We start from the raw sequence: 17453 nt of genomic DNA on the forward strand, positions 1-17453 counted from the left end.
ATTTATTTCATGGATATATTACATGTTATTATGAATGTTAGTACATGACATATATACTTACATCATGTACGTATTACATGTTATTATGAATGTTAATAGATACTACATATATATTTACATCATGTACATATTACATGTTATTATGAATGTTACTACATGACATATATACTTACATCATGTATATATTACATGTCATTATGAATGTTACTAGATACTACATATATATTTATTTCATGGATATATTACATGTTATTATGAATGTTACTACATGACATATATACTTACATCATGTACATATTACATGTTATTATGAATGTTAATAGATACTACATATATATTTACATCATGTATATATTACATGTTATTATGAATGTTACTACATGACATATATACTTACATCATGTATATATTACATGTTATGAATGTTACTACATGACATATATACTTACATCATGTTCGTATTACATGTTATTATGAATGTTACTAGATACTACATATATATTTACATCATGTATATATTACATGTTATTATGAATGTTACTACATGACATATATACTTACATCATGTATATATTACATGTTATTATGAATATTACTACATGACATATATACTTACATCATGTACATATTACATGTCATTATGAATGTTACTAGATACTAAATATATATTTACATCATGTATATATTACATGTTAGTATGATTACTACATGACATATACTTACATCATGTATATATTACATGTTATTATGAATTTTAATAGATAGTACATATATATTTACATCATGTATATATTACATGTTATTATGAATGTTAATACATGACATATATACTTACATCATGTATATATTACATGTTATTATGAATGTTAATAGATACTACATATATATTTACATCATGTATATATTACATGTTATTATGAATGTTACTACATGACATATATACTTACATCATGTACATATTACATGTCATTATGAATGTTACTAGATACTACATATATATTTACATCATGTATATATTACATGTTATTATGAATGTTACTACATGACATATATACTTACATCATGTATATATTACATGTCATTATGAATGTTACTAGATACTACATATATATTTATTTCATGGATATATTACATGTTATTATGAATGTTAGTACATGACATATATACTTACATCATGTACGTATTACATGTTATTATGAATGTTAATAGATACTACATATATATTTACATCATGTACATATTACATGTTATTATGAATGTTACTACATGACATATATACTTACATCATGTATATATTACATGTCATTATGAATGTTACTAGATACTACATATATATTTATTTCATGGATATATTACATGTTATTATGAATGTTACTACATGACATATATACTTACATCATGTACATATTACATGTTATTATGAATGTTAATAGATACTACATATATATTTACATCATGTATATATTACATGTTATTATGAATGTTACTACATGACATATATACTTACATCATGTATATATTACATGTTATGAATGTTACTACATGACATATATACTTACATCATGTTCGTATTACATGTTATTATGAATGTTACTAGATACTACATATATATTTACATCATGTATATATTACATGTTATTATGAATGTTACTACATGACATATATACTTACATCATGTATATATTACATGTTATTATGAATGTTACTGGATACTACATATATACTTACATCATGTATATATTACATGTTATTATGAATGTTACTACATGACATATATACTTACATCATGTATATATTACATGTTATTATGAATGTTACTACATGACATATACACTTACATCATGTATATATTACATGTTATTATGAATATTACTACATGACATATATACTTACATCATGTACATATTACATGTCATTATGAATGTTACTAGATACTACATATATATTTACATCAGGTATTTATTACATGTTATTATGAATGTTACTACATGACATATATACTTACATCATGTATATATTACATGTTATTATGAATGTTACTGGATACTACATATATACTTACATCATGTATATATTACATGTTATTATGAATGTTAGTACATGACAAATATACTTACATCATGTATATATTACATGTTATTATGAATGTTACTAGATACTACATATATACTTACATCATGTATATATTACATGTTATTATGAATGTTACTACATGACATATATACTTACATCATGTACATATTACATGTTATTATGAATATTACTACATGACATATATACTTACATCATGTACATATTACATGTCATTATGAATGTTACTAGATACTACATATATATTTACATCATGTATATATTACATGTTATTATGAATGTTACTACATGACATATACTTACATCATGTACATATTACATGTTATTATGAATGTTACTACATGACATATATACTTACATCATGTATATATTACATGTTATTATAAATGTTACTAGATACTACATATATATTTACATCATGTATATATTACATGTGATTATGAATGTTACTACATGACATATATACTAACATCATGCACATATTACATGTTATTATGAATGTTACTAGATACTACATATATATTTACATCATGTATATATTACATGTTATTATGAATGTTACTACATGACATATATTTACATCATGTATATATTACATGTTATTATGAATGTTACTACATGACATATATACTTACATCATGTACATAGTACATGTCATTATGAATGTTACTAGATACTACATATATATTTACATCATGTATATATTACATGTTATTATGAATGTTACTGGATACTACATATATACTTACATCATGTATATATTACATGTTATTATGAATGTTACTACATGACATATATACTTACATCATGTATATATTACGTTATTATGAATGTTACTACATGACATATATACTTACATCATGTATATATTACATGTTATTATGAATGTTAGTACATGACATATATACTTACATCATGTATATATTACATGTTATTATGAATGTTAGTACATGACATATACTTACATCATGTATATATTACATGTCATTATGAATGTTACTAGATACTACATATATATTTACATCATGTATATATTACATGTTATTATGAATGTTACTAGATACTACATATATATTTACATCATGTATATATTACATGTTATTATGAATGTTACTACATGACATATACTTACATCATGTACATATTACATGTTATTATGAATGTTACTACATGACATATATACTTACATCATGTATATATTACATGTTATTATAAATGTTACTAGATACTACATATATATTTACATCATGTATATATTACATGTGATTATGAATGTTACTACATGACATATATACTAACATCATGCACATATTACATGTTATTATGAATGTTACTAGATACTACATATATATTTACATCATGTATATATTACATGTTATTATGAATGTTACTACATGACATATATTTACATCATGTATATATTACATGTTATTATGAATGTTACTACATGACATATATACTTACATCATGTACATAGTACATGTCATTATGAATGTTACTAGATACTACATATATATTTACATCATGTATATATTACATGTTATTATGAATGTTACTGGATACTACATATATACTTACATCATGTATATATTACATGTTATTATGAATGTTACTACATGACATATATACTTACATCATGTATATATTACGTTATTATGAATGTTACTACATGACATATATATTTACATCATGTATATATTACGTTATTATGAATGTTAGTACATGACATATATACTTACATCATGTATATATTACATGTTATTATGAATGTTACTAGATACTACATTTATACTTACATCATGTATATATAACATGTTATAATGAATGTTACTACATGACATATATACTTACATCATGTATATATTACGTTATTATGAATGTTAGTACATGACATATATACTTACATCATGTATATATTACATGTTATTATGAATGTTACTAGATACTACATTTATACTTACATCATGTATATATTACATGTTATTATGAATGTTACTAGATACTAAATTTATACTTACATCATGTATATATTACATGTTATTATGAATGTTACTAGATACTACATTTATACTTACATCATGTATATATTACATGTTATTATGAATGTTACTAGATACTACATTTATACTTACATCATGTATATATTACATGTTATTATGAATGTTACTAGATACTACATTTATACTTACATCATGTATATATTACATGTTATTATGAATGTTACTAGATACTACATTTATACTTACATCATGTATATATTACATGTTATTATGAATGTTACTAGATACTAAATTTATACTTACATCATGTATATATTACATGTTATTATGAATGTTAGTACATGACATATATACTTACATCATGTATATATTACATGTTATTATGAATGTTACTAGATACTACATATATACTTACATCATGTATATATTACATGTTATTATGAATGTTACTAGATACTACATTTATACTTACATCATGTATATATAACATGTTATTATGAATGTTACTACATGACATATATACTTACATCATGTATATATTACGTTATGAATGTTACTACATGACATATATACTTACATCATGTATATATTACATGTTATTATGAATTTTAATAGATAGTACATATATATTTACATCATGTATATATTACATGTTATTATGAATGTTAATACATGACATATATACTTACATCATGTATATATTACATGTTATTATGAATGTTACTAGATACTACATTTATACTTACATCATGTATATATAACATGTTATTATGAATGTTACTACATGACATATATACTTACATCATGTATATATTACATGTTATTATGAATGTTAGTACATGACATATATACTTACATCATGTATATATTACATGTTATTATGAATGTTACTAGATACTACATTTATACTTACATCATGTATATATAACATGTTATTATGAATGTTACTACATGACATATATACTTACATCATGTATATATTACGTTATGAATGTTACTAGATACTACATATATACTTACATCATGTATATATTACATGTTATTATGAATGTTACTAGATACTACATTTATACTTACATCATGTATATATTACATGTTATTATGAATGTTACTAGATACTACATTTATACTTACATCATGTGTATATTACATGTTATTATGAATGTTACTAGATATTACATTTATACTTACATCATGTATATATAACATGTTATTATGAATGTTAGTACATGACATATATACTTACATCATGTATATATTACATGTTATTATGAATGTTACTAGATACTACATTTATACTTACATCATGTATATATAACATGTTATTATGAATGTTACTACATGACATATATACTTACATCATGTATATATTACGTTATGAATGTTACTAGATACTACATATATACTTACATCATGTATATATTACATGTTATTATGAATGTTACTAGATACTACATTTATACTTACATCATGTATATATTACATGTTATTATGAATGTTACTAGATACTACATTTATACTTACATCATGTGTATATTACATGTTATTATGAATGTTACTAGATATTACATTTATACTTACATCGTGTATATATAACATGTTATTATGAATGTTAGTACATGACATATATACTTACATCATGTATATATTACATGTTATTATGAATGTTACTAGATACTACATTTATACTTACATCATGTATATATTACATGTTATTATGAATGTTACTAGATACTACATTTATACTTACATCATGTGTATATTACATGTTATTATGAATGTTACTAGATATTACATTTATACTTACATCGTGTATATATAACATGTTATTATGAATGTTAGTACATGACATATATACTTACATCATGTATATATTACATGTTATTATGAATGTTACTAGATACTACATTTATACTTACATCATGTACTTATAAAATGTTATTTTGAATGTTAGTACATGACATATATACTTACATCATGTATATATAACATGTTATTATGAATTTTACTACATGACATATATACTTACATCATGTATATATTACATGTTATTATGAATGTTACTACATGACATATATACTTACATCATGTATATATTACATGTTATTATGAATGTTACTACATGACATATACACTTACATCATGTATATATTACATGTTATTATGAATGTTACTAGATACTACATATATACTTACATCATGTATATATTACATGTTATTATGAATGTTACTACATGACATATATACTTACATCATGTACATATTACATGTTATTATGAATGTTAATAGATACTACATATATAGTTACATCATGTATATATTACATGTTATTATGAATGTTACTACATGACTTATATACTTACATCATGTATATATTAAATGTTATTATGAATGTTACTACATGACATACTTACATCATGTATATATTACTTATTAGTATGATTACTACATGACATATACTTACATCATGTATATATTACATGTTATTATGAATTTTAATAGATAGTACATATATATTTACATCATGTATATATTACATGTTATTATGAATGTTATTACATGACATATATACTTACATCATGTATATATTACATATTATTATGAATGTTAATAGGTACTACATATATTTTTACATCATGTATATATTACATGTTATTATGAATGTTACTACATGACATATATACTTACATCATGTACGTATTACATGTTATTATGAATGTTAATAGATACTACATATATATTTACATCATGTACATATTACATGTTATTATGAATGTTACTACATGACATATATACTTACATCATGTATATATTACATGTCATTATGAATGTTACTAGATACTACATATATATTTATTTCATGGATATATTACATGTTATTATGAATGTTACTACATGACATATATACTTACATCATGTACATATTACATGTTATTATGAATGTTAATAGATACTACATATATATTTACATCATGTATATATTACATGTTATTATGAATGTTACTACATGACATATATACTTACATCATGTATATATTACATGTTATTATGAATGTTACTACATGACATATATACTTACATCATGTATATATTACATGTTATTATGAATGTTACTGGATACTACATATATACTTACATCATGTATATATTACATGTTATTATGAATGTTACTACATGACATATATACTTACATCATGTATATATTACATGTTATTATGAATGTTACTACATGACATATATACTTACATCGTGTATATATTACATGTTATTATGAATATTACTACATGACATATATACTTACATCATGTACATATTACATGTCATTATGAATGTTACTAGATACTACATATATATTTACATCATGTATATATTACATGTTATTATGAATGTTACTACATGACATATATACTTACATCATGTATATATTACATATTAGTATGATTACTACATGACATATACTTACATCATGTATATATTACATGTTATTATGAATTTTAATAGTACATATAAATTTACATCATGTATATATTACATATTATTATGAATGTTAATACATGACATATATACTTACATCATGTATATATTACATGTTATTATGAATGTTACTACATGACATATATACTTACATCATGTACATATTACATGTCATTATGAATGTTACTAGATACTACATGTATATTTACATTATGTATATATTACATGTTATTATGAATGTTACTACATGACATATATACTTACATCATGTACATATTACATGTCATTATGAATGTTACTAGATACTACATGTATATTTACATCATGTATATATTACATGTTATTATGAATGTTACTACATGACATATATACTTACATCATGTATATATTACATGTCATTATGAATGTTACTAGATACTACATATATATTTATTTCATGGATATATTACATGTTATTATGAATGTTACTACATGACATATATACTTACATCATGTACGTATTACATGTTATTATGAATGTTAATAGATACTACATATATATTTACATCATGTACATATTACATGTTATTATGAATGTTACTACATGACATATATACTTACATCATGTACGTATTACATGTTATTATGAATGTTAATAGATACTACATATATATTTACATCATGTATATATTACATGTTATTATGAATGTTACTACATGACATATATACTTACATCATGTATATATTACATGTTATTATGAATGTTACTACATGACATATACACTTACATCATGTATATATTACATGTTATTATGAATGTTACTAGATACTACATATATATTTACATCATGTATATATTACATGTTATTATGAATATTACTACATGACATATATACTTACATCATGTATATATTACATGTTATTATGAATGTTACTAGATACTACATATATATTTACATCTTGTATATATTACATGTTATTATGAATGTTACTACATGACATATATACTCACATCAAGTATATATAACATGTTATTATGAATGTTACTACATGACATATATACTTACATCATGTATATATTACATGTTATTATGAATTTTACTACATGACATATATACTTACATCATGTATATATTACATGTTATTATGAATATTACTACATGACATATATACTTACATCATGTATATATTACATGTTATTATGAATGTTAATAGATACTACATATATATTTACATCATGTATATATTACATGTTATTATGAATGTTACTACATGACATATATACTTACATCATGTATATATTACATGTTATTATGAATGTTACTACATGACATATATACTTACATCATGTATATATTACATGGTATTATGAATGTTACTACATGACATATATACTTACATCATGTATATATTACATATTAGTATGAATATTACTACATGACGTATACTTACATCATGTATATATTACATGTTATTATGAATGTTAATAGATACTACATATATATTTACATCATGTATATATTACATGTTATTATGAATGTTACTACATGACATATATACTTACATCATGTATATATTACATGTTATTATGAATGTTACTACATGACATATATACTTACATCATGTATATATTACATGTTATTATGAATGTTACTACATGACATATACTTACATCATGTATATATTACATATTAGTATGAATATTACTACATGACATATACTTACATCATGTATATATTACATGTTATTACGAATGTTAATAGATACTACATATATATTTACATCATGTATATATTACATGTTATGAATGTTACTACATGACATATATACTTACATCATGTACATATTACATGTTATTATGAATGTTACTAGATACTACATACTTACATCATGTATATATTACATGTTATTATGAATATTACTACATGACATATATACTTACATCATGTACATATTACATGTCATTATGAATGTTACTAGATACTACATATATATTTACATCATGTATATATTACATGTTATTATGAATGTTACTACATGACATATATACTTACATTATGTATATATTACATGTTATTATGAATGTTACTGGATACTACATATATACTTACATCATGTATATATTACATGTTATTATGAATGTTACTACATGACATATATACTTACATCATGTACATATTACATGTTATTATGAATATTACTACATGACATATATACTTACATCATGTACATATAACATGTCATTATGAATGTTACTAGATACTACATATATATTTACATCATGTATATATTACATGTTATGAATGTTACTACATGACATATACTTACATCATGTATATATTACATGTTATTATGAATGTTACTACATGACATATATACTAACATCATGTATATATTACATATTATGAATATTACTACATGACATATACACTTACATCATGTATATATTACATGTTATTATGAATGTTACTAAATGACATATATACTTAAATCATGTACATATTACATGTTATTATGAATGTTACTAGATACTACATATATATTTACATCATGTATATATTACATGTTATTATGAATGTTACTAAATGACATATACACTTACATCATGTATATATTACATGTGATTATGAATGTTACTACATGACATATATACTAACATCATGTACATATTACATGTTATTATGAATGTTACTAGATACTACATATATATTTACATCATGTATATATTACATGTGATTATGAATGTTACTACATGACATATATACTTACATCATGTATATATTACATGTTATTATGAATGTTACTAGATACTACATATATACTTACATCATGTATGTATTACATATTAGTATGAATGTTACTACATGACATATATTTACGTTCATATCAAATGATGATGGAGGTTTTAGGATGTTATTTAGAACAGTCTATAGGCGGAACAGAGTGACTACTAGGGGTGAGGGAAAAAATCGATTCAAAACGAATACGTTGTGCGTTCAGATTCGATTCTCATTTTTTTTAAACTATTTTTTTATATCAATCCAACAAATCACTACACTGCAATAAACAGAGCAATTGAGGAGACACAAACACCACACAGAACAAACCAAATGTAGTGAAACAAAAATGAATATTATCAACAACAGTATCAATATTAGTTATAATTTCAGCATAGCAGTGATTAAAAATATTATAAAAATAATAAAAAAGAACAATAGTGTCACAGTGGCTTACACTTGCATGGCATCTCATAAGCTGGACAACACACTGTGTCCAATGTTTTCACAAAGATAAAATAACTCATATTTTTGCTTCCTTTAATAGTTACATTATTGCAATCAGTTGATAAAACATTGTCCTTTACAATTATAAAAGCTTTTTTTTTTTTTTTTTTAAATCTACTATTCTGCTAGCATGTCAGCAGACTGGATGTCGGATCCTGCTGAAATCTATGTATTGAATGAATACACAATCCTTTTGAATCGGAAAAATATCATTTTTGAATCGAGAATCGAATCGAAAAAAATCGATATATTATCGAATCGTGACCCCAAGAATCGATATTGAATTGAATCGTGGGACACCCAAAGATTCACAGCCCTAGTGACTACCATTGACTCAACCGTTGGCTGACTTTTCTTAGTGCTTATTTACGATTTAGAATGCATGTCTTCTATAGGGACTGTGAATGATTAAAGAAGTGCAGTTCCCCTTTAAATGATAAAATAGAAGAAAAAGAGATCATGTAAGAAGAAGAGGATATATTGATAATAAATTGAGTGATTTGTACATCTTGATACTGTCCGTCCTCACTGAATATGTTCAGGCTTTCCCTTTTAAAGGGTCTTTGGTCCTAATGATTGTCTGGATAAAGTGAACTATCATTTCAGTGAAACCATTTATTTTTATAAATGGACTCAGATAAGTAACTCATTTTTACGGCTAGCTAAATTCGATAAAACGCCGCTTTCCCTGACTTCCTGCCAAAAAGTGATTTCCTGCACTGCTGGCTAAACCTGAATTGCTTGGCTTGGTGTGTCCACAGTGGATTACTAGATATATGACAAACCTTTTATCTTCCTGTTATTGTAACGCTACGTGTTTGACATTATTTAAGACTTTATCGTGTCCGCAAAATGACAGTTTGCCTTTTCTGTGGTATTAATGAGATTTAAAAGGAGTGTTGTTAGTCCCATGGTGATGTGATAAAACCTATTTTCTATTTGCAACATACATACTATTGTAACTGTCATTTTTCCCTGCACATAATGAATTTTTGGATGTATTTATTCATGTCAAATTGTCATTAAATGTCATATTGCCTGACAAAAAGTGATTAAACTAAATATTTTGATATTTACACATGTCATATTTGACTAGAATACCCCTTTGATCATCACATATGTAACATCAAGTACCTACTGTACTGTTTACTTGTTGAAATACCATTTTTACAGCAAATATCTGCCCAAAAGCCCTTGTTGCTGCTGCCAAAAATTAATTTCAAGTAATATTTTGATACTGACGCATCTCATCTCTGCATATTTGACTACAATACCTTTATGAGCCTCAAATATATCTACATCATGTACCTACTGTACCGTTTACTTGGTGAAATGTGGGTAGTTTTTAGCTCTAAAAGGGTATTTCAACAAGTAAACAGTACAGTAGGTAATTGATGTTGAATTAAGTGATGCTCATAAGAGTATTCTAGTCAAATATGCCACGTGTAAATATCAAAATATTACGCTGAATCCCTTTTTGTCAGGCAATATTACATTTAAAGGCCTACTGAAAGCCACTACTAGCAACCACACAGTCTGATAGTTTATATATCAATGATGAAATATTAACATTGCAACACATGCCGATACGGCCTTTTTAGTTTACTAAATTGCAATTTTAAATTTTGCGCGGAAGTATCTTGCTAAAACGTTGCGGTATGATGACACGTGCGCGTGACGTCACGCGTTGTAGAGGACATTTTGTTCCAGTGCCGTTCACAGCTATAAGTCGTCTGTTTTCATCGCATATATCCACAGTATTCTGGACATTTGTGTTGCTGAATCTTTTGCAATTTGTTCAATGAATGATGGAGACATCAAAGAAGAAAACCGTAGGTGGGAAGCGGCGTATTACGGCCGCCTTTACCAACACAAACACAGCCGGTGTTTCATTGTTTACATTCCCGAAAGATGACGGTGAAGCTTTACTATGGAACAGAGATGTCTAGCGAACACGGTTGGATTGGACCACACACACAAAGTACGGTGTATTATGCAGCGATCATTTCGAAAGATCGTTTTTCGAAGAGGGTCCCTTGCGAAGGGCAGAGATGGGCATCGCCACCACCCGTCAACTGGTGCTGAAGAAAGGTGCGGGGCCGACCTTCAGGTTGTACAGGTACGACCATATAATCTCACTAAAACACTAGTATCACAATAAGCAGATAAGGGATTTTCCAGACTTATTCAGTGCGTCTGCCTCACAATACGAAGTTCCTGCAGTCCTGGGTTCAAATCCAGGCTCGGGATCTTTCTGTGTGGAGTTTGCATGTTCTCCCCGTGAATGCGTGGGTTCCCTCCGGGTACTCCGGCTTCCTCCCACTTCCAAAGACATGCACCTGGGGATAGGTTGATTGGCAACACTAAATTGGCCCTAGTGCGTGAATGTGAGTGTGAATGTGGTCTGTCTATCTGTGTTGGCCCTGCGATGAGGTGGCGACTTGTCCAGGGTGTACCCCGCCTTCCGCCCGATTGTAGCTGAGATAGGCGCCAGCGCCCCCCGCGACCCCAAAAGGGAATAAGCGGTAGAAAATGGATGGATGGTGTCTAATAACATCTGAATCGCTCCCACTGCCCTCGTCTTTTTTTTTTCTCTAGTCCTTCACTCTCACTTTCCTCATCCACAATCTTTCATCCTCGTTCAAATTAACGGGGAAATCGTCGCTTTCTCGGTCCGAATCACTCTCGCTGCTGGTGGCCATGATTGTAAACAATATGCGGATGTGAGGAGCTCCACAACCTGTGACGTCACGCGCACATCGTCCGCTACTTCCGGTACAGGCAAGGCTTTTTTTTATCAGCGACCTAAAGTTGCAAACTTTATCGTGGATGTTCTCTACTAAATCCTTTCAGCAAAAATATGGCGAAATGATGAAGTATGACACATAGAATGGACCTGCTATCCCCGTATAAATGAGAACATCTCGTTTCAGTAGGCCTTTAAACTATGTCAAACACTTAGCGTTACAGTAACAAGCAGTGCAGGTGCGCGCTCCCGCCACAGGAACTCACTTTTTGGCAGGGAATCACATTTTGGCACAACCGCGGCAGCCACGTGGTTGCAAGAAGCAGACGTACGTGGGTCAACTTCTCAACAACACCCACATTCTTACATAGGACATATTTAAGAATGGCGGCAATACTTCAATCAAGTTGATGTTTGTAGCAAACAGCTTGTTTTTTTGACAACAGAAACATTTGTTCAAATATTTCTAACAACATAAATATGTGTTGGACGGCAGCAGTCAGGAAGACTGTGAGCATGTTTAATGTAGACAAATAACAAGAATGTACACTTACTTTGCATCCCTGCTTGGCTGCGTCCATCACTTCTTTCTCAGCTAACAAGCTAAGCTAACCAGGCTAGCAGGTCAAAATGCACTCAGACTAATGTGTCCAGATACAAATATTACCGATGTTTACTCTAGTAAAGGACACATACATATGTGTGTGCGTCTACGTTGTGACTAAGATCGATAAACTATAAGAAACAAAACAACGTCTTCTCCGTCGAACGCCATTGTGATGTTACGAGCTAAGGAATATAAGAACTACACTACCCAGCATGCAGCACGGTCATTGTGATGTTCCTTGCCGGGGAATGTGAGAACTACACTACCCAGCATGCAACACGACCAGCCATTGAAGAAAAAGTCACATTTCTGAGTTTCCGGTGTAACAATCGGAAGAAGATATTTGACTCCTCTCTTGTACGCGCGGCTAATAAGGTAATATACGTTATATATATTTCCATGATATTTATGTTATTTACCTGACATGTTGTTCGAAGCTAACGTAGATTTGTTTTATTTTATTTGTAAAAGCACTTTACATTGAGCAAACAACCTCAAAGTGCTGTAGTGCATTAAAACAAACAACAACGTTAGAACTACAAATAGCTGCCCACAACAAGTAAAATAAATAGTAAAAAAAAAAAAGATAAAATAAAAACTACAACAGCTTAATAGCTAGAACCATTTTTAAAAAGAAGAGTTTTTATGGGGGTTCTTCCGAGGATGTCGTAGTCGTAATGGTTTGTACAGTCCTTTGAGACATGTGTGATTTAGGGCTATATAAATAAACATTGATTGATTGAGTGTGTTTTTAAGCCTTTTTTAAAAGCATCCACAGCCTGTGGTGCCCTCAGGTGGTCAGGGAGAGTGTTTCACAGAAAAAAACACTCGCATATAGCAGGCCCATGCCAGCATTTTTTGAGGAGTGTATTTTATATATGAGAATTATTTTGCCTTATTTAATACTTTAACTGTTTTTGTTTTTTTGTTGCTGTATAGTATAGTCACGCGATTAGATGGTATTACGTGTGTGATCGCTAGGGGGCAGCACTGGTCCGTAGTCCACTTCCTGTGCCACATAAGAGCGGTATAGCTCGGTTGATAGAGTGGCCATGCCAGCAACTTGAGGGTTCCAGGTTCGATCCCGCTTCCACCATCTTAGTCCCTGTCGTTGTGCCCTTGGGCAAGACAGTTTTCCCACCTGCTCCCAGTGGCACCCACACTGTTTTAAATGGAACTTAGATATTGGCTTTCACTATGTAAGAGCGCTTTGAGTCACTAGAGAAAAGCGCACCAGTTCAAGAAGTCACATTAATGGTCAAAACATTTTTATTTATCATTGGTTAGCTTCAGAATAACAATGTTATTAAAAAGAATAGGAGATGCACGCATTGAGTTGTTGTAATCAGGGAAAGTGGAAATGAAAGAGAAGGCGTTGGATTGTCTTGTCAGAGGGTGTGACGACACTGTACAAGGGTACAGGTCCACGGGTTTCTCCTCATTGAGCTCAATTGAATCCTGTCTCTGTTAAATTCCTTGCTTCTTGTCTGTTTAATAGATGTCATCAGTGTTTGAAGCTGACAGTTGTATTGTAGGGCTTGTCCCTGAGAGTGTGGCCATCTTTAAGTGTTTCCTGTCAGCGCTCTTATTTTGTCTGTTTCCTGTCTTTCTCCCTGAGCGCTGTTTCCCCTCAGCTGGCCACACCTGGTGTCAATCAGCCCGCTCCTATTTTTACCTGATTTGTCTTCCAGTTAGTGCTGGATTATAGTCGCTCCTACCGGTTGTTTGTCACCACTACCTGTCAATGTCATTAATACTTTGTTGTAGCTGTGTCTACTTTTGTTCACTCTGCTCATGCCATAGTTCCTTCTTGTCACAGCAAGTGTTTTGTTCATAGCCTAGTTTGTTATCCGCCTCGTGCCCACCTTTTGTTAGTACCCTTTTGTTGGTTCTTGTTTTAGTATTTCAATTAAATCATGTTTTCTTGTTCAATGCCTGCCACCGTCTCTGCATCTTGGGGTTCGTCAACAAAATGTGACAGTATTTAGTGTTAAAAATATTATACGGCTCTCACGGAAATACATTTTAAAATATTTGGCTTTCATGGCTCTCTCAGCCATAAAGGTTCCCGACCCCTGCTCTAAAAGATAGATACTTTTGTATTTTATTGATTCCTTCAGGAGAGTTCCCTCAGGAAAATTAAAAAAATATATCATTATTATTATTAAAATATAAGTGATGTTCAAAGCTAGAAATAAAGAAGGACTTACAAAAGTGATTGGTGTTGAGGTCTGAAGATGAGAAGCACAGAAGTGTGGCTTTAAACATCCCAGCTTGAAAGAAATGTGCTGCTGTGAAAGCTTGGAATCCTCCAAGGAAAGAACTTCAAAAGCTGCAAGAATATAGTTTTGAATTTAAAAAAAGAGATGACTGCAATTATATCAAAGTGATTTTTGATTTTGATTGGATGTGCCGTTTGTGAAAATGCTTCAAGGAAAATGAAAAAGTATGTCAGAGTTGGTGGGGGGAACGGTGATGAATGACGTCATCTCAAATAATGTCTGTTCAATTTAAGAATATTATTCTTCCATCTGCTCCTTTCTGACCATGGACATGTATAAGAAACAAAAAAATAATGTAAGTGTGACATATATATATATATATATATATATATATATATATATATATATATATATATATATATATATATACCGTATTTCCTTGAATTAACTTAAAACCTCTTCTCACTCCTGCGTTTACCAAAGGCATGCGGTAAATTTAGGCCTGCGCTTATACATTTGAGTGTGATGTAATGATACATCATGAAAAGCAGATTTAATTAAAAAAAAAACGTTATTATAGTCTTACCTTTACTTATAAATGAAGTCCATGCGCAGCTCCTTCTGATCAAAAGCATCGATAACTTGTTTATAGAAGTCTTCCTTATCTTTCTTCAGTTTTAAAAGTCTCTCTGTCTCGATGGAGATCTTCCTTTATTACCTCCTGCTTCCATTGAAAGTCCAGTTTAGAAAAGTGTTTTATTTTAGATATGTAATCCTCCATGTTAAAAGTGCAAGCGAGAGGAAAAAATAAAGGATGGCTGCTCACTCTTGCTGCTTGTTGTTACTTCTTCTGCAGCCGAGTAGTCGCAAGAAGGATCACTAGCGCCCTCTACCACCAGGAGGCGGGAGTCATTTAATGACGCATATTTGACACACGCAGCTACGGTATATTAATAAAACATAGCTGCTTACTGTTCTTTTTAGCATATTCAATAGCTTGGACCTTAAATCCTACTGAATAGCTCTTAATCTTCTTCCCTTTATGAGATT

General features: G+C 28.5%; 1 protein-coding gene across 3 annotated transcripts in view; it reads right to left on the minus strand.

Annotated features, from left to right (window-relative positions):
* The window catches only part of LOC133542384 (zinc finger protein 501-like), a 34924-nt gene extending 20524 nt beyond the window's left edge, over window positions 1-14400 (minus strand). For all 3 annotated transcript variants that reach the window (XR_009804145.1, XR_009804144.1, XM_061886441.1), the window contains exon 1: window positions 14129-14400. Coding sequence is in view for 1 of the 3 variants with exons in the window: in XM_061886441.1 (XP_061742425.1) it covers window positions 14129-14155 (27 nt within the window). In the remaining 2 variants the exon portion in view is untranslated. The remainder of the gene's footprint in view (window positions 1-14128) is intronic.
* Between the last annotated feature and the right edge of the window lie 3053 nt (window positions 14401-17453).

Source organism: Nerophis ophidion, linkage group LG24 (genome assembly GCF_033978795.1).
Source record: "Nerophis ophidion isolate RoL-2023_Sa linkage group LG24, RoL_Noph_v1.0, whole genome shotgun sequence".
NCBI classification, from domain to species: Eukaryota; Metazoa; Chordata; class Actinopteri; order Syngnathiformes; family Syngnathidae; genus Nerophis; species Nerophis ophidion.